We start from the raw sequence: 15024 nt of genomic DNA on the forward strand, positions 1-15024 counted from the left end.
ATTTTAAAGAACATTTGTGTTGTAATCCTTCTGGACTGGACACTACATGCCTTGATTCTGTCCTTTTGCCTCATCAGTTGTTTGTTCTTTTTAATCCGTTCTGCCTGCTATTTTTGGACTTCTTGCTCAAGGTGCCCCGCAAAAATAAGCTTTCAAAACACCCGTGCATTAAAATATATGCACACTTAGATGCTGTTTTAAACGTTCATATCAAAATTATTAAAAAAAAAAAGTAAGATTGGACTCATACGGAAACAATGACGATAATAACGGTGATGACATCATACAAATATAACTTTTTCTCAACTTGACGCTTCCTCACTTCTTGAAGAAGATGTTTTATGATATAATTCCAAGTCCTGAATAAAAACGTTGATGCCGTGTAACAACATATTTTGGTGGGGAAAAAAACCCGATTCAATAGTACCGAGTGAGTCCTATAATACCGAATACTGAAACATTGAGGAAAGAAGTTTGTCTTTAAAGTATTTATTCTCTGGCCAGAGAAGGCCTCACCGTCATACAGACTGCAGCACGGTCTGCAGAGGATGAGTCAAGAGTTCAGTTTGTCTCCTGCTCTTAAGCCTCTCAGCACACAGTAGGGGGGAACCTCAGGTATTTACATTAGATACAATTGATCAACAGTTTCAAGCTCCCCATTGACCCCTCCAGTCATCTGAGCCTCGTCACACAAAGACATCACTCTTTATTACCCTTGTCTAGCTCTGAGAATCTTCACACCTCAATTTGGCCCATTTGGTTACTTCCTCTAATCTACACAATCATATGTCATATATATAGTTTTGTTAGTGCGTAGGCACATAAACTAAGTCACAGTAGAAATGTATTAGCGCAACTACATTTTTTTATCACAATATTCAAAGTCATTCTTTACAAGGATTGAGTGAGAGGCTCGTTTAATCAGTTTACTGGGTCGATATCTGAGTCAGATTAACTTTTAAAAGATAAGAGAGACCACAATTAAAAGAGATCCGCAATGTAAACATTGGAAAATATGCAATAATATTTATTGTCATGAAATCAGGATTCATTTTTTTTTCTCAAAGAGGGAATAAGCAGCTGGAAGCTGCATCTTTCATGATATTTAGTTCAAGGTTGTGGTGCTTTGGACAGGAAACCTCAGGGAGGAAATATATTCAGTGAACTGGTTTATTGTTGGCAACAAACAGACTTTAATCACACAATGGCCAATATATAATACATCTATCTAGTGAGTGACTGTATGTCTTCCTATAGGACACAGAGATCACTCATTTCTACTCCTTTGAATTAATGAAGACAGGAAAGGAAAACAAATCTACAAACTGTATGTGTCTGGACAAACGCTTCCGAAGGATTTATCTATGGAATTACAGACATAACGCCACCTTGTGGAGATGACTCTGACTACATCTCAGTCAGGTATTAGAAGCAAATATTTATTTCAATTGAACACAATACAGACTTAATTCAAAATAGAGCGGGTACCATTGTGGGAAAGAGGAGAGGAAACTATCGAGCATGTTTCTTACTAGTTGCAAAGTTCAGAGAAAAGGGACACGACGGAAGAAATGAAAAGAAAAGAGGAGCATACTGACGAACTGAACACTGCAGGAGTTAAATAACTCCAGGAGATGGCAGTAATGCAACACCGAGGGTGCCAGCTGCCTTTACGCGTCACCGAAGAAGAGGCGCTATCGCGCAGCTTCAGCAGCAGCAGCAGCAGCAGCAGCGATCACATGAGATGGGGGCCAGTGTTGTGTCACGTGAGGTGTCTCTTCTTAAACATGGCCCCGGCTAGCACAGAACAAAACACCATCTGATTGACCCGTCGTCCGTCCGCTGACGCGCATCATTAGACATCGGACAACATGGTGGAAGTAAACGTCGCCCCGCTGTATGTCCTCGCTTCATAACGTCACTGTGGTACAAACTCAGCACGCGCGAAACCGGACCGTTAGCTTAACGCTAGCTAGCTGTCAACTGCTACAAGTGGTAAGATGTGAAATATTCAGCGGTAAATGCTGTTGTCCTGTGACGACATTGACGTGACCAGCATTGACGCTCTTGTTTAGCTTCGTGTCAATGGTGTCGGGCACTAACCTAGCGCTACATGAGGGCTAATTGTTTGCTCGAGTGAGGTATCGTAACGTTAGCCTCTGTGTTAAGCTAACGGTTAGCGTTAAGTTGACGTTACTTCCCTAATAGTCTTCTCAACGCTCCGAACTCACTTTTGCCGTTTCGATATCTGACGCGAAAGAAGAAGCTAAATAACATGTAGATGTGTCGTTTGACGCTTATAATATTTAGCGTAATTAGTTTCGGTTTAAATTGGGCTTTATTGGTTGTTGTTTTTTTGGATGGTACCCTTTCCAGACAGTTAACGAAATTATTTCAAACTATTAACTTCTGGTACTGGCTAGTACGACACTAAGTAAGTTTGATTGGTACACAGTTTAACTCGCTATACTTGAGACTTGTAAAAGTTGTCATAACGTTAAATGTGTCGAAGGGGCGGAAAGCAGGAGGCAGTCACGTGAGTGGAGCTGAACTTAAGGAACTTGCAGAAGTCGTGTGTTATCACCAACATCACATCCTTTATTGCAGCAAGCAAACCTACTTCTCTCTTCTGGCGAAAACAATCTGTCATCCCAGCGTTGCGCAGCAATATTACTGCTAAAAGCACTATAAAAGAAGCTGAACTAATTGTCCATTTCTGCTTTTCGATTACTTCCACAGAGGGACTGGTGGAAGAGGAGATTAGGTCTGCCCTCGATGGCCCTGATATCACCCTTCATGAATGTCTGAAAGACGTCCTTGTGGGAGACAGCGAGGCGTATGCGTCGGGACACCATTCGACTCTTAACGAGCGTCAGACACTCACCATGGATTGGCTGATGCGTGCCGTTGAGAAAGACTTGGGGGTCGACCGGCGGCAGCAAGGCCCGGGTCCCCGTCCCAGGGAGCTCATTGCCCTTGTCCCTACGCGCTGGGTGACGGGCCTGAGGGAGAGGAGGCTCATGCGCTGCGCCCGCTTCGACAGCATCAGTGAGCCGGAAATCCGCACCTACCTTCAGTGTTCCCAGGCCAAGTTGCCCCCCGGCTGGACACGAGTGTGCGTTCAGGGTCTGAGGAAAAGCAAGCTGGGCTACCGATTGGCCAGAGACCCGTGCCATCAACAAATGGAGTTCACGTCGCAAGACTCTTACGTGAAAACCATGCAGTATGTGTCGCAACATAACGTCAGGTACAGTGCACCCTTTGATCTTCTTTTATTCCAGCTAGTTTGTGGAATGTGGCTGTGCATGTCCGCATACGTTTGTTTTTCCGAAACTCAAAGTAAAAATATTCCTTTAAAGAAGATTTCATTCCCATGACAATTGACTGTAATTTGTGAACATTAATTTCCCTGGTCCAAAGAGCTTAAAGAAGCTTTTCCTTAATGATATTAAGTAGAGCTGAAACAATTACTTCATTGATAAGTTGATTGGCAGATCGTTAATCAATCATTTTGATAAGTGATTCATTGTTTTAAGTCATTTATTTAGCATTCGTTTATTTATATTTGTACAAAATGTATCAATTTACTTTTTTTTTTTTTTACAATTTATAGTAAAAAAATAATAATGGTGATGTTAATCACAAGTTGCAACCCCAATATCAGGATACCTAGAAGGTGAATAATAAATGCAGCCATTGAGTTGAATATATTTGAGATGTTAAACTCAAACGCCTTTTGTCTTTTCCTCTTTTCAGGAATCTGTGGCGTGACGCTCATTCCAAACTTGTGCAAGCATACTCGGGGGCCAATGGGCAGGTGCATGTTGCAGCTGTAGATGCAGTGCGTCAGGCCTTACAGAAGCTCTTCAATTCCACATTCATCTCAGCTGACAGAATGTCACCGTCTCTCTCTCCAGCCAGAGAGAAGGAGAAAGAAAGCTACTTGCCATCCAGCTCATCTTGCTTTTCCAAGTCTCAGTCCGACCGTCTGTGTCCCAACGTTCTGCCAGCGGATTGTCTGCTGGAGACGGCGGAGATGCTCTACGTTATTCTACCTTATACTCAGTATTCGCTCCACGATATCGTCTCCTTCAGCCCAGCCAAGCTCGCCAACAGCCATGCCAAAGTGTTGTTCATTCTCTACCAGCTGCTAATAGCGCTGCAGGGATGTCATGCAGCAGGTCTGTCTTGTGGAGAGCTCTCCCTGCAGGACATAGCCGTAGACGAGCAGCTCTGCAGCCGTCTCAAGCTCAACCTAGCCCATTATGAGGAACTGGGGCCCGAAGGGGACGCCGCAAACAGCGATGTTACCGGCAGACAAGTGCCAAAAAGTGTCCTGCCAAGGAACAACTCGTGCGTGAGCCCAGAAAACAAAAGACTTTGCAAAGACTGTTTTGATGAGCTTAAGAAGTTGGTTCTGGACTGGGTCCACGGGCGAGTCAGCAACTTCCGCTACTTGATGGAACTGAACAGGTTAGCGGGACGGCGAGAAGGAGACCCTAATTACCACCCAGTGCTGCCATGGGTGGTTGATTTCACTGTGCCGCTTGGAAAATTCCGAGACCTCAGGAGGTCAAAGTTCAGGCTCAACAAAGGGGACAAGCAGCTGGACTTCACTTACGAGATGACCAAAGAGGCTTTGGCGGCTGCAGTGGGGAACGGGGTCGGTGGAGGTGGTGTAGGCGGGGACCTCGGCGGCTCCGTAGGTGCTGGCGGCGCTGGACCGTCTGACCATCTCCACGTGCCGCATCACATATCCGACGTGCTCTCGGACATCACCTACTACGTCTACAAAGCGCGACAGACGGCCAAGTCGGTGCTGTGCAGCCACGTCAGATCCCAGTGGGAGCCGAACGAATACCCAGCCAGCATGGAGCGCATGCAGAGCTGGACCCCCGACGAGTGCATCCCAGAGTTCTACACAGATCCCTCCATTTTCCGCTCGATCCACTCCGACATGCCAGACCTGGACGTGCCTTCCTGGTGCAAGTCGTGCGAGGAGTTCATTGAGGTCCATCGGCGCCTCCTGGAGAGCAGAGACGTGTCCCAACACTTGCATCACTGGATCGATCTCACATTTGGCTTTAAGCTGTCCGGTAAAGACGCCGTCAAGGCCAAGAACGTGTGCCTGCACCTGGTGGACAACCACACCAATCTGACTACCTACGGTGTGGTTCAGCTGTTTGACCAGCCCCACCCGCCACGCTTGTCTCCCTCCCAGTACGCCCCGGCAGAACCTCCTCTCCTGGGCCTTGCTGCTCTTAATGTGCCTTCGCTACACGTCCCTCAGGTCGACACCGTGGCCGACGCTATGGACGGACTGGTGCCGGAGTCGACGGGGTGCGAGTCCAGTGGCTGGACCATGGTAGACAGAGACGAAGAGCTCGAACAGGGCATGGAAGCTCTGGACTCGTTGGCATCCGCTGGCTCATCCAGCTCCGCCTCCTGCTCCGTGCCGATGCCAAGCGTTGGCGCGGCAGGAGGAAAGATGGGAGGAGAGCACACGGCACTTATTGTATCGCAGTCCCCAAGTTCATTCCCATGTGAATTCACAAGCGGCTTAGGCCCCGGTTTACGCAGTGCCATGTTACAAAGAGGTGCGCCGACGAACAAGAAACACTCGGAGGGGACCGTGACCGCCGCCAACGCGGAGGAAATCAAGATCCTCCTCCCTGAAGGCTTCAGTCCGCTGCAGCCTTTGGATGAGCTGGAGAAGTTGGACAACTTCCTGGTGAAGAGTCTGCACGCTGAAGTGGGGCATCCTGACCGCACGAGAGACGGCGTCGTTATGGAATCGCTGCCCTCCCTCGCACAGCTCTGTCAGAGGGACATGCAGGCCCTCGGCGTCCTCATCGCTGAGATATTCTACCCCTCTAAACTGAGAGGACTGAAAGCAGGCGCCCCCCTGAGGCAGCGTTTCCAAGCCGTTATGAAGCTCTGCTCCGCCAGCCTCCGCGATGTGCCACTGTCTCTGCATTATGCTCTCAAGACACTGCTGCTAATAGAGAAGCAATCTGGAATAGCACAAAGAGAAGAACCAGACTGCCCCCGTCCGCTCCTTTTCAAATATGAACCCATCCGCGATGGTCTCCCTCCCCCAAACCCCTGCCAGTTATTGAACTCCATCATCTCGCCCTTTCCCTTCCCTCCCTATTTCGCAGCACTTCATCGTTTTATCTTCTCCTACCACGCCAAGATGGAGACCACGTGTAGTCTTCAAGGCAGAGATGTTGTGTTTCACCTGTGGCAGCAGCTTGAGACACTGCTGCGGGGTAACGTCACCGCCGAGGGTCTGGAGATCCTCCTGCCCTTCATTCTGTCCCTCATGCTTGAGGAGTCCACCGCCGTCTACGCCGCCTGGTACCTTTTCGAGCCCATCTCTCGAGTGCTGGGTCCCCGAAACGCAAGCAAGTTCTTGCTGAAGCCGCTGATCGACGTTTATGAAAACCCTCACTGCCTGCGTGGACGTTTCTATCTCTACACAGACTGCTTCATCCTGCAGCTGATAGTGAGGCTCGGCCTGCAGGCCTTTTTGTCCAGCCTGCTCCCCCACGTGCTGCAGGTCATCACCGGCTTTGAGAGCGGCATCTCAGGCTCCAGCGGGGAGGCCGGCAAAGGGCTGAGGGGCGGCACGTGTGACCTCGGAGAGGAAGAGGAAGAGGACTTTCAGTGCGGCGAGGCTCGGCCGGCTTCTGGGTCCGTTAGCGGGAATATGGGAGGTGGCGGCGGTGCCAGCGGAGGAGTCGGGGGGGTTGGAGAGACGGGGATGGTCGATTACTCCTCTGGCATCAGTCTCAATGACCAAGTGTTTCTGTCGGAGGCGGAGGACTTTCAGAACGGGTTCTATGTCAACAGCGGAGCAGGGGTGGCTGCTGGGAAGCAGCAGAGCCAGAACTCCGCAGCCAAGGATCAGGACCAGGAGTCTCTAAGTGTGGGGAAACTAAGCGACAAAAGCAGCACAAGTGAGCTCTCGCTGGGTGACGGAGACTCGATGCGGGATCGAGCCAGTCTCAAATCGGCGGACAGCAGCCAGGACCTGAAACAGGCTAGTGAGGGAGAGGAGGGAGGAGAGCTGGAGGAAGAGGAGGTGACCGACACTAATGAGGGTCAAGAGGGGACGGGCGACCCCGCTGCTGCTGCTGCCAACCTGCAGCCAACTGGTTGCACGGAAGCTTCCGCAGCTACAGCTGCCACTCTGGAGGGTGAGTTTGTGAACGGAATGGCTCTGGAAGAGACTGAGAAAGGCATCGTGGGAGAGCAGGAGGAGGACGACCATGATGCTTCGGACGAGTCTGGGGAGAAAGAGCAAAAGATTCTTCTCGGTGAGGGAGTGATTTGAGGTTTATGTAAATGATTTTGTTTATTAACTTTATAACTTCTAATGACTTTGAATCATTCCTCCACTCGCAGACACAGTCTGCAAAACCGTTCGGTGGCTGTCGGCAAAGCTTGGACCAACGGTGACTTCTCGATACGTCGCCAGAAACTTGCTGCGATTGCTAACAAATTGTTACATTGGTACGTAAATGCAGTTTAATTGCCTCATGAACACTTTTTTTTTTAATATATTTAGCAATATTAACAAAAGCTCTGTCCTCTGCCTGTAGGGCTGGAGAAACACCAGTTTGTGGCCGTTGCGTCTGAGGAGAGCAGTCTGGAGAGCGTGGGAATGGGCAGCGTGTATGAGAAGAAACCTGTCGTTGGTGACCAGACAGCTGAACCTGTGTTGGACTGTCTCATCTACATAGCTCAACTTTACGGAGAGCCTGTGCTGACTTACCAGTACCTGCCTTATATAGGATATCTGGTAAGGCAAATGTACAATTTGGCCCATTAAGCTTGGATTGTTTTGCTTTTCTTTCTTTTTTTTTTGTGGGAAAAAGACATTTGTACCAAAGGACTTTTTCTAGGTAAGGTAACTAATACGTATCCTTCCCAGGTTTCTCCACCTTCTTCGCAGCGTCTGAACACCCGCAAGGAGGCAAGTCTGCTTGGAGCGGTTGCACTGACGCAGAAGATCATTGTCTTTCTCTCTGACACCACGCTCATGGACATGCTTATGAAGATCAACCAGGATGTGCTCCTCCCACTGCTGGACTTGCTCACCACCCCCCGCATGGGGTAAATAACACGCATCCAACCACGCAACATACTCTAGATGTGTGTTGAGGTAGAACTCGTGACTCGTGTTCAAATACTTGAACGTGTCAAACAGAAGACACATTGCAAACATTGTTTTCCCTTTCATTGAATGAACTGAAACTTTTAACGTTTAAATTAGAGCATAGTGCTGCAATAGATCTGTCATTATAGTCCTCTGCTTCTGCTGTACTCAGGTTCCCCAGCGGGGTGCAGACGCGCACTGCCGTCTGTCTCAAGACGCTCAGCCTGATGGCTCTCATCTGTCTGCGCATCGGGAGGGAGATGGTGCAACAGCATATGGCTGACACTCTGCGTCGGTTCTTTGCCGTTTTCTCTCTGCTGCATTTTCTGCAGCCCCAGGTATGCACGCACATACACACACACACACACACACACACACACACACGCGCACACACACGCATCAAGAGTGACAAGACTGACAACTGTAATGTCAAGTTATTTATTTTTTTTCTAGAATGCTTTCATCTATCCGAAAGAGCTTTACAAAAAAAAAGAAAAGGACAGAAAGGCAGATACAAATGAGACAGAAAATTTGAATACAAACTGTCTGACAGTCAGAGGGAGAGAAAGAGAGACTTTATGCATTTGTGAGCATGGCAGGATGGTCCTCTTTTCATCAGATCATGTAGAGGTTTCTTCATGTAGTTATGTCTTCTGTAAACGGAATTTTGAAATTCACACACGTGGCGATTTTGTATCATTTTATCATGTAGCTGGACAGCGCCCCTTGCAGAGTCGTGGGAGAAGTCACGGTGGTGGACGTCTGCACACCTGAAGAGACGAGCGTGACATACGAGTTGGGGGTGTTGGAGGAGCTGCAGACTGTATTTAACCCCGAGATGGCCCATGCCTCCTACATCCCCTTCTACTGCCTCATAGGTAGGAAACGCCTCAGCTTGTGCCAAATTCAAAATGCCATATCCAGCAGGAAGGAGGCAGTATATTCTGTGCTATAATCACATACATTTCTACACTTCAAGTGGTATGAATCCGTTCTGTATTGTCCTTTCTGTAGGTGACATGGCGATACGGAAACTGGTTCCCAACCACGAGCTGGTCTGGCAGTTGGCCCAGTCCTACCACCAGAGTTTGCATCAGGGGGGTTCAGAGACGTCGAAGGTGGAGCTACCCCCGTCCTCCACGGGGGTCTCCTCTGGTTTCGCCAAGCGCGTCGGCTGCAGCCCATTCCCTGCACCTTCGCCTAGCTCCGCCTCGCTGGGAGACTCCCTGCCGGAGTCGGGCACGTTCGGGAGCCACCTGGTAGGAAACCGCATCCAAGTGTCCCGGGACACCGATTACGACGGTAGCCGGAACCTGGGCTTGGCCAGCTCGTGGGGACGCTCCAGCCGCTCCAGCCACGCCACCCCCGCCGTCACCACCGCCTCCAGCTTCACCGCTCCATCCTTCGGCACGGCTTCCTGGGTGACGGGCCCCGCCCCGGAGGACAGCGCGCTGAAGCAGGAGCTCCCTCGCAGTGGCCGCTCCCTGCAGGGCAACTGGCTGGCCTACTGGCAGTACGAGATTGGCCTCAACCAGCAGGATCCACATTTTCACTTCCACCAGATACGACTGCAGAGCTTCCTGGGTCACTCGGGCACCACAAAGTGTTTGGCCCCTCTGGCAGGAGAGGATTACTTCCTCTCGGGAAGTAAAGACAAGACGGTGAAGCTTTGGCCCCTCTATAACCACGGCGATGGGACACAGGAGGTGGAGCCCAAGGTGACGTATAGCGACCATCGAAAGTCGATCTTCTATGTTGGACAGCTGGAGGCTTCGCAGGAGGTAGTCAGCTGCGATGGAACTGTGCACCTGTGGGACCAGTACACAGGTAGGAGACACCATGCATCTTCTGCTCATGATTACAACTATGCATCATAAACTTTTAGTGGTTAGTTAGAGGGCGTGAGACGTGAAATAACTCTGCCTCTATCCTGTGTAACTGCACTCCATCTGTTGTCCTTAGGCAAACAGATCCGCTCGTATGAAGCCGTGGATGGGAAGAATCCCATCACAGCCGTCACCACCATGCCAGCGCCACACTGCAGCGTCGTGTTTGGCAGTGCGGATTCTATCCTCCGCTTCATCGATCCTCGCAAACCTGGACTGCAGGTAGCAATCTGCCATACAACATCCACCAAATATGATCAGTGTGCTTTCAACACGGTGAGATGTCTCCGCTGCAGAGTTATTCCAGACTTGACAGTGACAAATCCTCCCGTGTCTCTCTTCCCCCCCCCCCCCCCCCCCCACAGCATGAATTTCGTCTGGCATACAACAATGTGAGTGCCGGGCTCATCCGCTACCTGGCAGTGAGCCCTTCAGGGCGCACGGTGGCTGCAGGTTTCTCATCGGGCTTCATTGTTCTGCTCGATGCTCGCACCGGACTCATTCTGAAGGGCTGGCCGGCTCATGAGGGAGATATCCTCCAAATGAAGGTATGCTGGTTCTTAACCATTCGTCTGTTTAACTGAACAGGGCCGCCTCTGGGTCTTTGTCAGTAGTCAGTGAAGGACCAGAAGATGACCTAGAGAGTCCATGAAGGTTTTGGCCGTCGACAGCGACAGTTATGCATGCGATGAACAAGTGCAGTTCTTCGTTGCCTTTTTATTTAAATGGCAGATAGTAAATAGGAGACAAGGAATGGGGGGGGGGGAGAGAGAGAGAGAGAGAGAGAGAGAGAGAGAGAGAGAGAGAGAGAGAGAGAGAGAGAGAGAGAGAGAGAGAGAGAGAGAGAGAGAGAGAGAGGAAGGCTGACATACAACAAGCTGGCAAGACCTGAAGCAGGAAGGTTGCAACTACATGGACAAACCTGTGAGCCGCAGGGCTCCCTCAAGAGCATTTCATATTACAGGATTCATTTGAAACAGTTATTTCCACGATTTCAAGACATTATGCAAATGTTCCAATATATGTGTTCAATGCATAAGAAAAATGAGAGCTTTCAGAATAGTATTTAACAGTGTTGGATTCCCAACAGAGAAAAAGGGGAGGAAGGAAAGGAGTAAAATGTGTAAAACTAAATACTTGTATGATCGTTCAGCTCGGGAGGGAAACAGCAATATCAGTGATTTCCTGATCGTTAGGAGGAACAAAATGATACTTTGATCAAATAACAGCCACACACTATAACTTGAACCCTTGTTACACCACTTTGTGTTTCCACCCAACGGGCCGATGTGTAGGATTAACGGTCAAGTTGTTGACTCGAGACGTGGGCTGGACACACACACACACACACACACACACACACACACACACACACACACACACACACACACACACACACACACACACACACACACACACACACACACACACACACACACACACAGTTGATTCAGTGTGTCGCATAAATGGGTGGTCGCTCTCTATGCTGTAGTCCAACTTTTTGTTTTCCGCCAGCTAAACTAGTAGCCAAACGCAAGCGAACAGCTTCTCTATGCGGTGACTTTACCTTACTGTAGTGGAGATGTCAGCATGGTGTGATATGACATAAGAGAAGGGTTGTGTGGCTTTAAAGGAGGGGGGGTGGGATGATCGCTATACCGTCAAAAATACAACAGACCTGTAGGCTTTTACTGTGAGGAAGGTCATTTCTTTCTGTTTGTTTGTTGTATTTGTTTGTTTGTTTGTTTGTATGCAGGTTGAGAGCTTGGTGTAAGAGGGGCATCACTGATAGTGAGCAAACCACGCTTTTACCTGTCCCTGATAAAAACCGAAAACAAGCGTTTTATTAAAGGCAATGGGTTTGCAGTTGTAGGAATCCTGCTGTTTGATGCGCGGTCACTCTGTACTTTAATAGGTCGAGTAAAGTCAGTCTTAATTTAGTACCTTTACAGTATGTGAAAATGTGAACTATTGCATGACATCAGTACTTTCCCATGTTGTCTTCTTTGACCACATCACCCACTCGAGCCAGAAGGTGTGGCTGTACCCTCGGATGATAAATATTCAAGAACATGAAGAAGAGACGTCTATTGTGACATTCCCCAAAAGTAGTGATACTAAGTGGAGCACAGATGGTGAAAGTTGTACCCAGCGGGTCTGTTGTCAACAGTGCGCAAGGATGAGCAAACTTTATTTAACCCCAAATTAGGTCAAGGATTGTATCTCTAGTTTTAGGCAAATATGGACACAGGTTAGTCATTAGAAAGACCACAGTGCTTCTCATTGGCACATTCTTCTTACTCAGACGTCCCCCTCAATGTGTGCGTGTGTCTGTCTGGGAAATTGAAAACAGATACGCTTTTAAATCTTTTTTTTAAATACATTTTGTAGTAAATAAATAAAATCCCCCCCCAAAAAATGTAATTTACTCCCAAATTCTAGGTTCTATGTTTGTGGCTACAGGAACGCTGCTAGTTAGTCATTTTAATGGTAGCGAGTCAGTTACTGTAGACAATAGGAGTAACAAATGGATGCAAGTAGTTTTGGAAATTGTCAGGATTATTTTGCCCGAAATAATTGTGATTTAAGACGTTAAACAGATAATCGTCAAAATATGCTTCAAGCTCTTGAAACGTCACTAAAACAACTCTGGAATCGTTTTAGTTCAGAAACAAATATTTGTATTGCTTCACAGATGGAACACAACTTCTTTTTTTTTTGTGAACTTCCTTTATTTAATGAGAAGCAAACAATCATAAATAAGGTGATAGTAAATCATAAGAGCGACACAGTTTTTTTTTTCAAGTTACTCGTGGGGATATTCGTGATTATCCCAAAAATGAAAATTCGTCACAATCAACTTATTGTGAGTATAATATCACTAATAAGTAGTCTGTTACCTGTTTCAACTGTCTCTACTTTATCCTATTTAGTTCAATTATTCTTTTCACATATTTTCTTTAATTTCAGTGGATTTACCAGGACATTGTAATTGCAATGTCCTGGTAAATGATTTCCAATCTTGAAAAAGGATGTTGGAAAAAACGTAGATTGTCGTTTTTTTTTTTTTTTTTTTTTTTTTTTTTTTTTTTACAGGAATTTGACATCAACATGACTTCCTGTCTTGTGTCTTACGTTTCAGGCTGCAGAAGGAAACCTGGTGGTCAGCTCCTCCACCGACTACACCATCGCCGTGTGGAAAGATCTGGAGCACAAGCCTCTCCGCCAGTACAAGTCTCAGTCCGACCCCATCCACGCCTTCGACCTCTACGGTTCGGAGATCGTCACCGGAACCGTGGCGAACAAGATCGGGGTGTACTCCATGGCGGACATCTCCTCGAGTCCCGTCAGCAGCACCAGGCTGAGCTCGGAGAACTTCCGCGGCACTCTGACCAGCCTGGCGGTGCTGCCCACCAAGAGGCTGCTGCTGCTGGGCTCTGAGAACGGGGCCATCCGGTTACTGGCTTAGGGATAACCCGATGGCTCGCAGCCACGCTAAAGCTACTGCGCGAAGACACCGGCTGTCTTGAGTTGTCTCTGTCCCCTGTCCTGTGCTTGAGGTCAGCTGTGTTGGCGGGGCACTTTTCTCTAAATCGCTTTTTGAATGAAGCAGCACAAGTAAAGGCATTGTACGTACGGATAAGCGTCATGTCTACCCAATCTCGCCTCTCTGGCTGTCGGCACCGAATTTGACAATCGAGACGCGTGTCGCACAGTTAACGTTCATCCTGTACAGTAAATCCCTTTTTTTTTTTAATAAAAGCCTATAGATGTATAGAAAGTATATAATGGGAACTTCATATTTTGACATGTATTCTTTTGACTAGGTCAGCGCTCAGGAAGGTGGGACCAAAACACGGTTCTTATGTAGTGTTTACACTTTCCAAATAGATGCATAAAAACACCAAAAAAAACAAAAACATTGACCTCAACTCTCATTTCCCTCACTGTTAGAATACACGAGTACCCAAATGCACTGATTTAAAACTATGCAGTATTTGTAGATCAGAATGATGTGTTTGCGTTAGCGTCGCTCTGTGTTTCGTAAGAGTTGTCTCACAGTAGATTGTTTATATACGCCACGAACAATTAAAAAAAAGTACATCCGCTGGTTTTGGCGGCGGTCTCGCTGCATCTTCTCAGCGTCGCTCACAAAAGTCACGCGCCGACGCACAGCCTTTATCCTACTGCACAAGTCTGGCCAAAAGTGTTCGAGTCTCACTCCGATTTTAAAGATTGAATGTTTTTATCCACTAATAAATTACTTGAAGTTGCTTTTGGGATTTCTTTTTTTTTTTTTTTTTTTTTTTTGAGAAACCATGTTTAGAGGTTCAGAACCTGTAGCAACATCACAGTGGGAGTGTATCTAAGCAGGTGCCACTTTGACTGCAGCCAGTTACTAGACTCATTACAAAAGCTAACGCAAGAACAGTCGATGCCAATAGAAACCGTTTTTGTATTTAATCATTTATATGTAACTGCATATGAATATGTTGTAGTTCAATAAAAAAAATGTGGTTTCATTGGCTCCTCGGTGCGTAACGCACATGAACATGGAGTGGAGATGTATGCCCACACAACTCTTCATGCATCTATCAAAGTCTTAAAAAGGCGATTAGCATCTCACGATCAAAGCTCTCCCCGTTGTATGATTTCATCACTTTCATGTTGTAAAACACAGTTTGCCTAAATTTCGCCCAAAGCTCAAAACGCTCTGATACTACACTTTTTTTTTTTTTTTTTGATATTTTGTGTTTTTTGTAAGTGAAAGCTCAATGATCATAATACTTTGTAGCTGCGTATTGATAATTGGTTTACGATAGCTCCAGCATCTCTTTGAACATTTTGAGAAAAGTCCTTGAAAACGCTTATTTATTAACTGGATTAATAAAATAATTGCTTCCATGTTTTTTGTGTTTGTGTTCCAGGTGTGTGTGTGTGTGTGTGTGTGTGTGTGTGTGTGTGTGTGTGTGT

General features: G+C 47.4%; 1 protein-coding gene across 2 annotated transcripts; it reads left to right on the top strand.

Annotated features, from left to right (window-relative positions):
• The first annotated feature begins 1767 nt into the window (after positions 1–1767).
• Positions 1768–14908, top strand: wdr81 (WD repeat domain 81). 2 transcript variants are annotated; one of them, XM_068715672.1, is made up of 12 exons: positions 1768–1995; positions 2740–3247; positions 3757–7322; positions 7411–7518; positions 7608–7807; positions 7940–8121; positions 8337–8502; positions 8877–9042; positions 9179–9991; positions 10127–10272; positions 10416–10598; positions 13193–14908. In XM_068715672.1, exons 2-12 carry the CDS (start codon positions 2886–2888, stop codon positions 13517–13519), a joined length of 6219 nt encoding a protein of 2072 aa, XP_068571773.1. In that variant the 5' UTR covers positions 1768–1995; positions 2740–2885; the 3' UTR covers positions 13520–14908. The 2 variants fall into 2 exon arrangements, with proteins under 2 accessions (XP_068571773.1, XP_068571783.1); XM_068715682.1 differs by having other exon boundaries at positions 1768–1897.
• Positions 14909–15024: the final 116 nt, after the last annotated feature.

Source organism: Cebidichthys violaceus, unplaced genomic scaffold, assembly GCF_023349555.1.
Source record: "Cebidichthys violaceus isolate CVI_PGR_0920_01 unplaced genomic scaffold, fCebVio1.0.p SCAF_1, whole genome shotgun sequence".
NCBI classification, from domain to species: Eukaryota; Metazoa; Chordata; class Actinopteri; order Perciformes; family Stichaeidae; genus Cebidichthys; species Cebidichthys violaceus.

Bases quoted from the DNA above. Each gene is read 5' to 3' on its own strand.
- wdr81 (XM_068715672.1), top strand. From the start codon at position 2,886: ATGGATTGGCTGATGCGTGCCGTTGAGAAAGACTTGGGGGTCGACCGG. The intron at 8,122-8,336 runs GTAAATAACACG...TGCTGTACTCAG, and splicing joins CTCACCACCCCCCGCATGGG to GTTCCCCAGCGGGGTGCAGA. The intron at 10,599-13,192 runs GTATGCTGGTTC...CTTACGTTTCAG, and splicing joins GAGATATCCTCCAAATGAAG to GCTGCAGAAGGAAACCTGGT.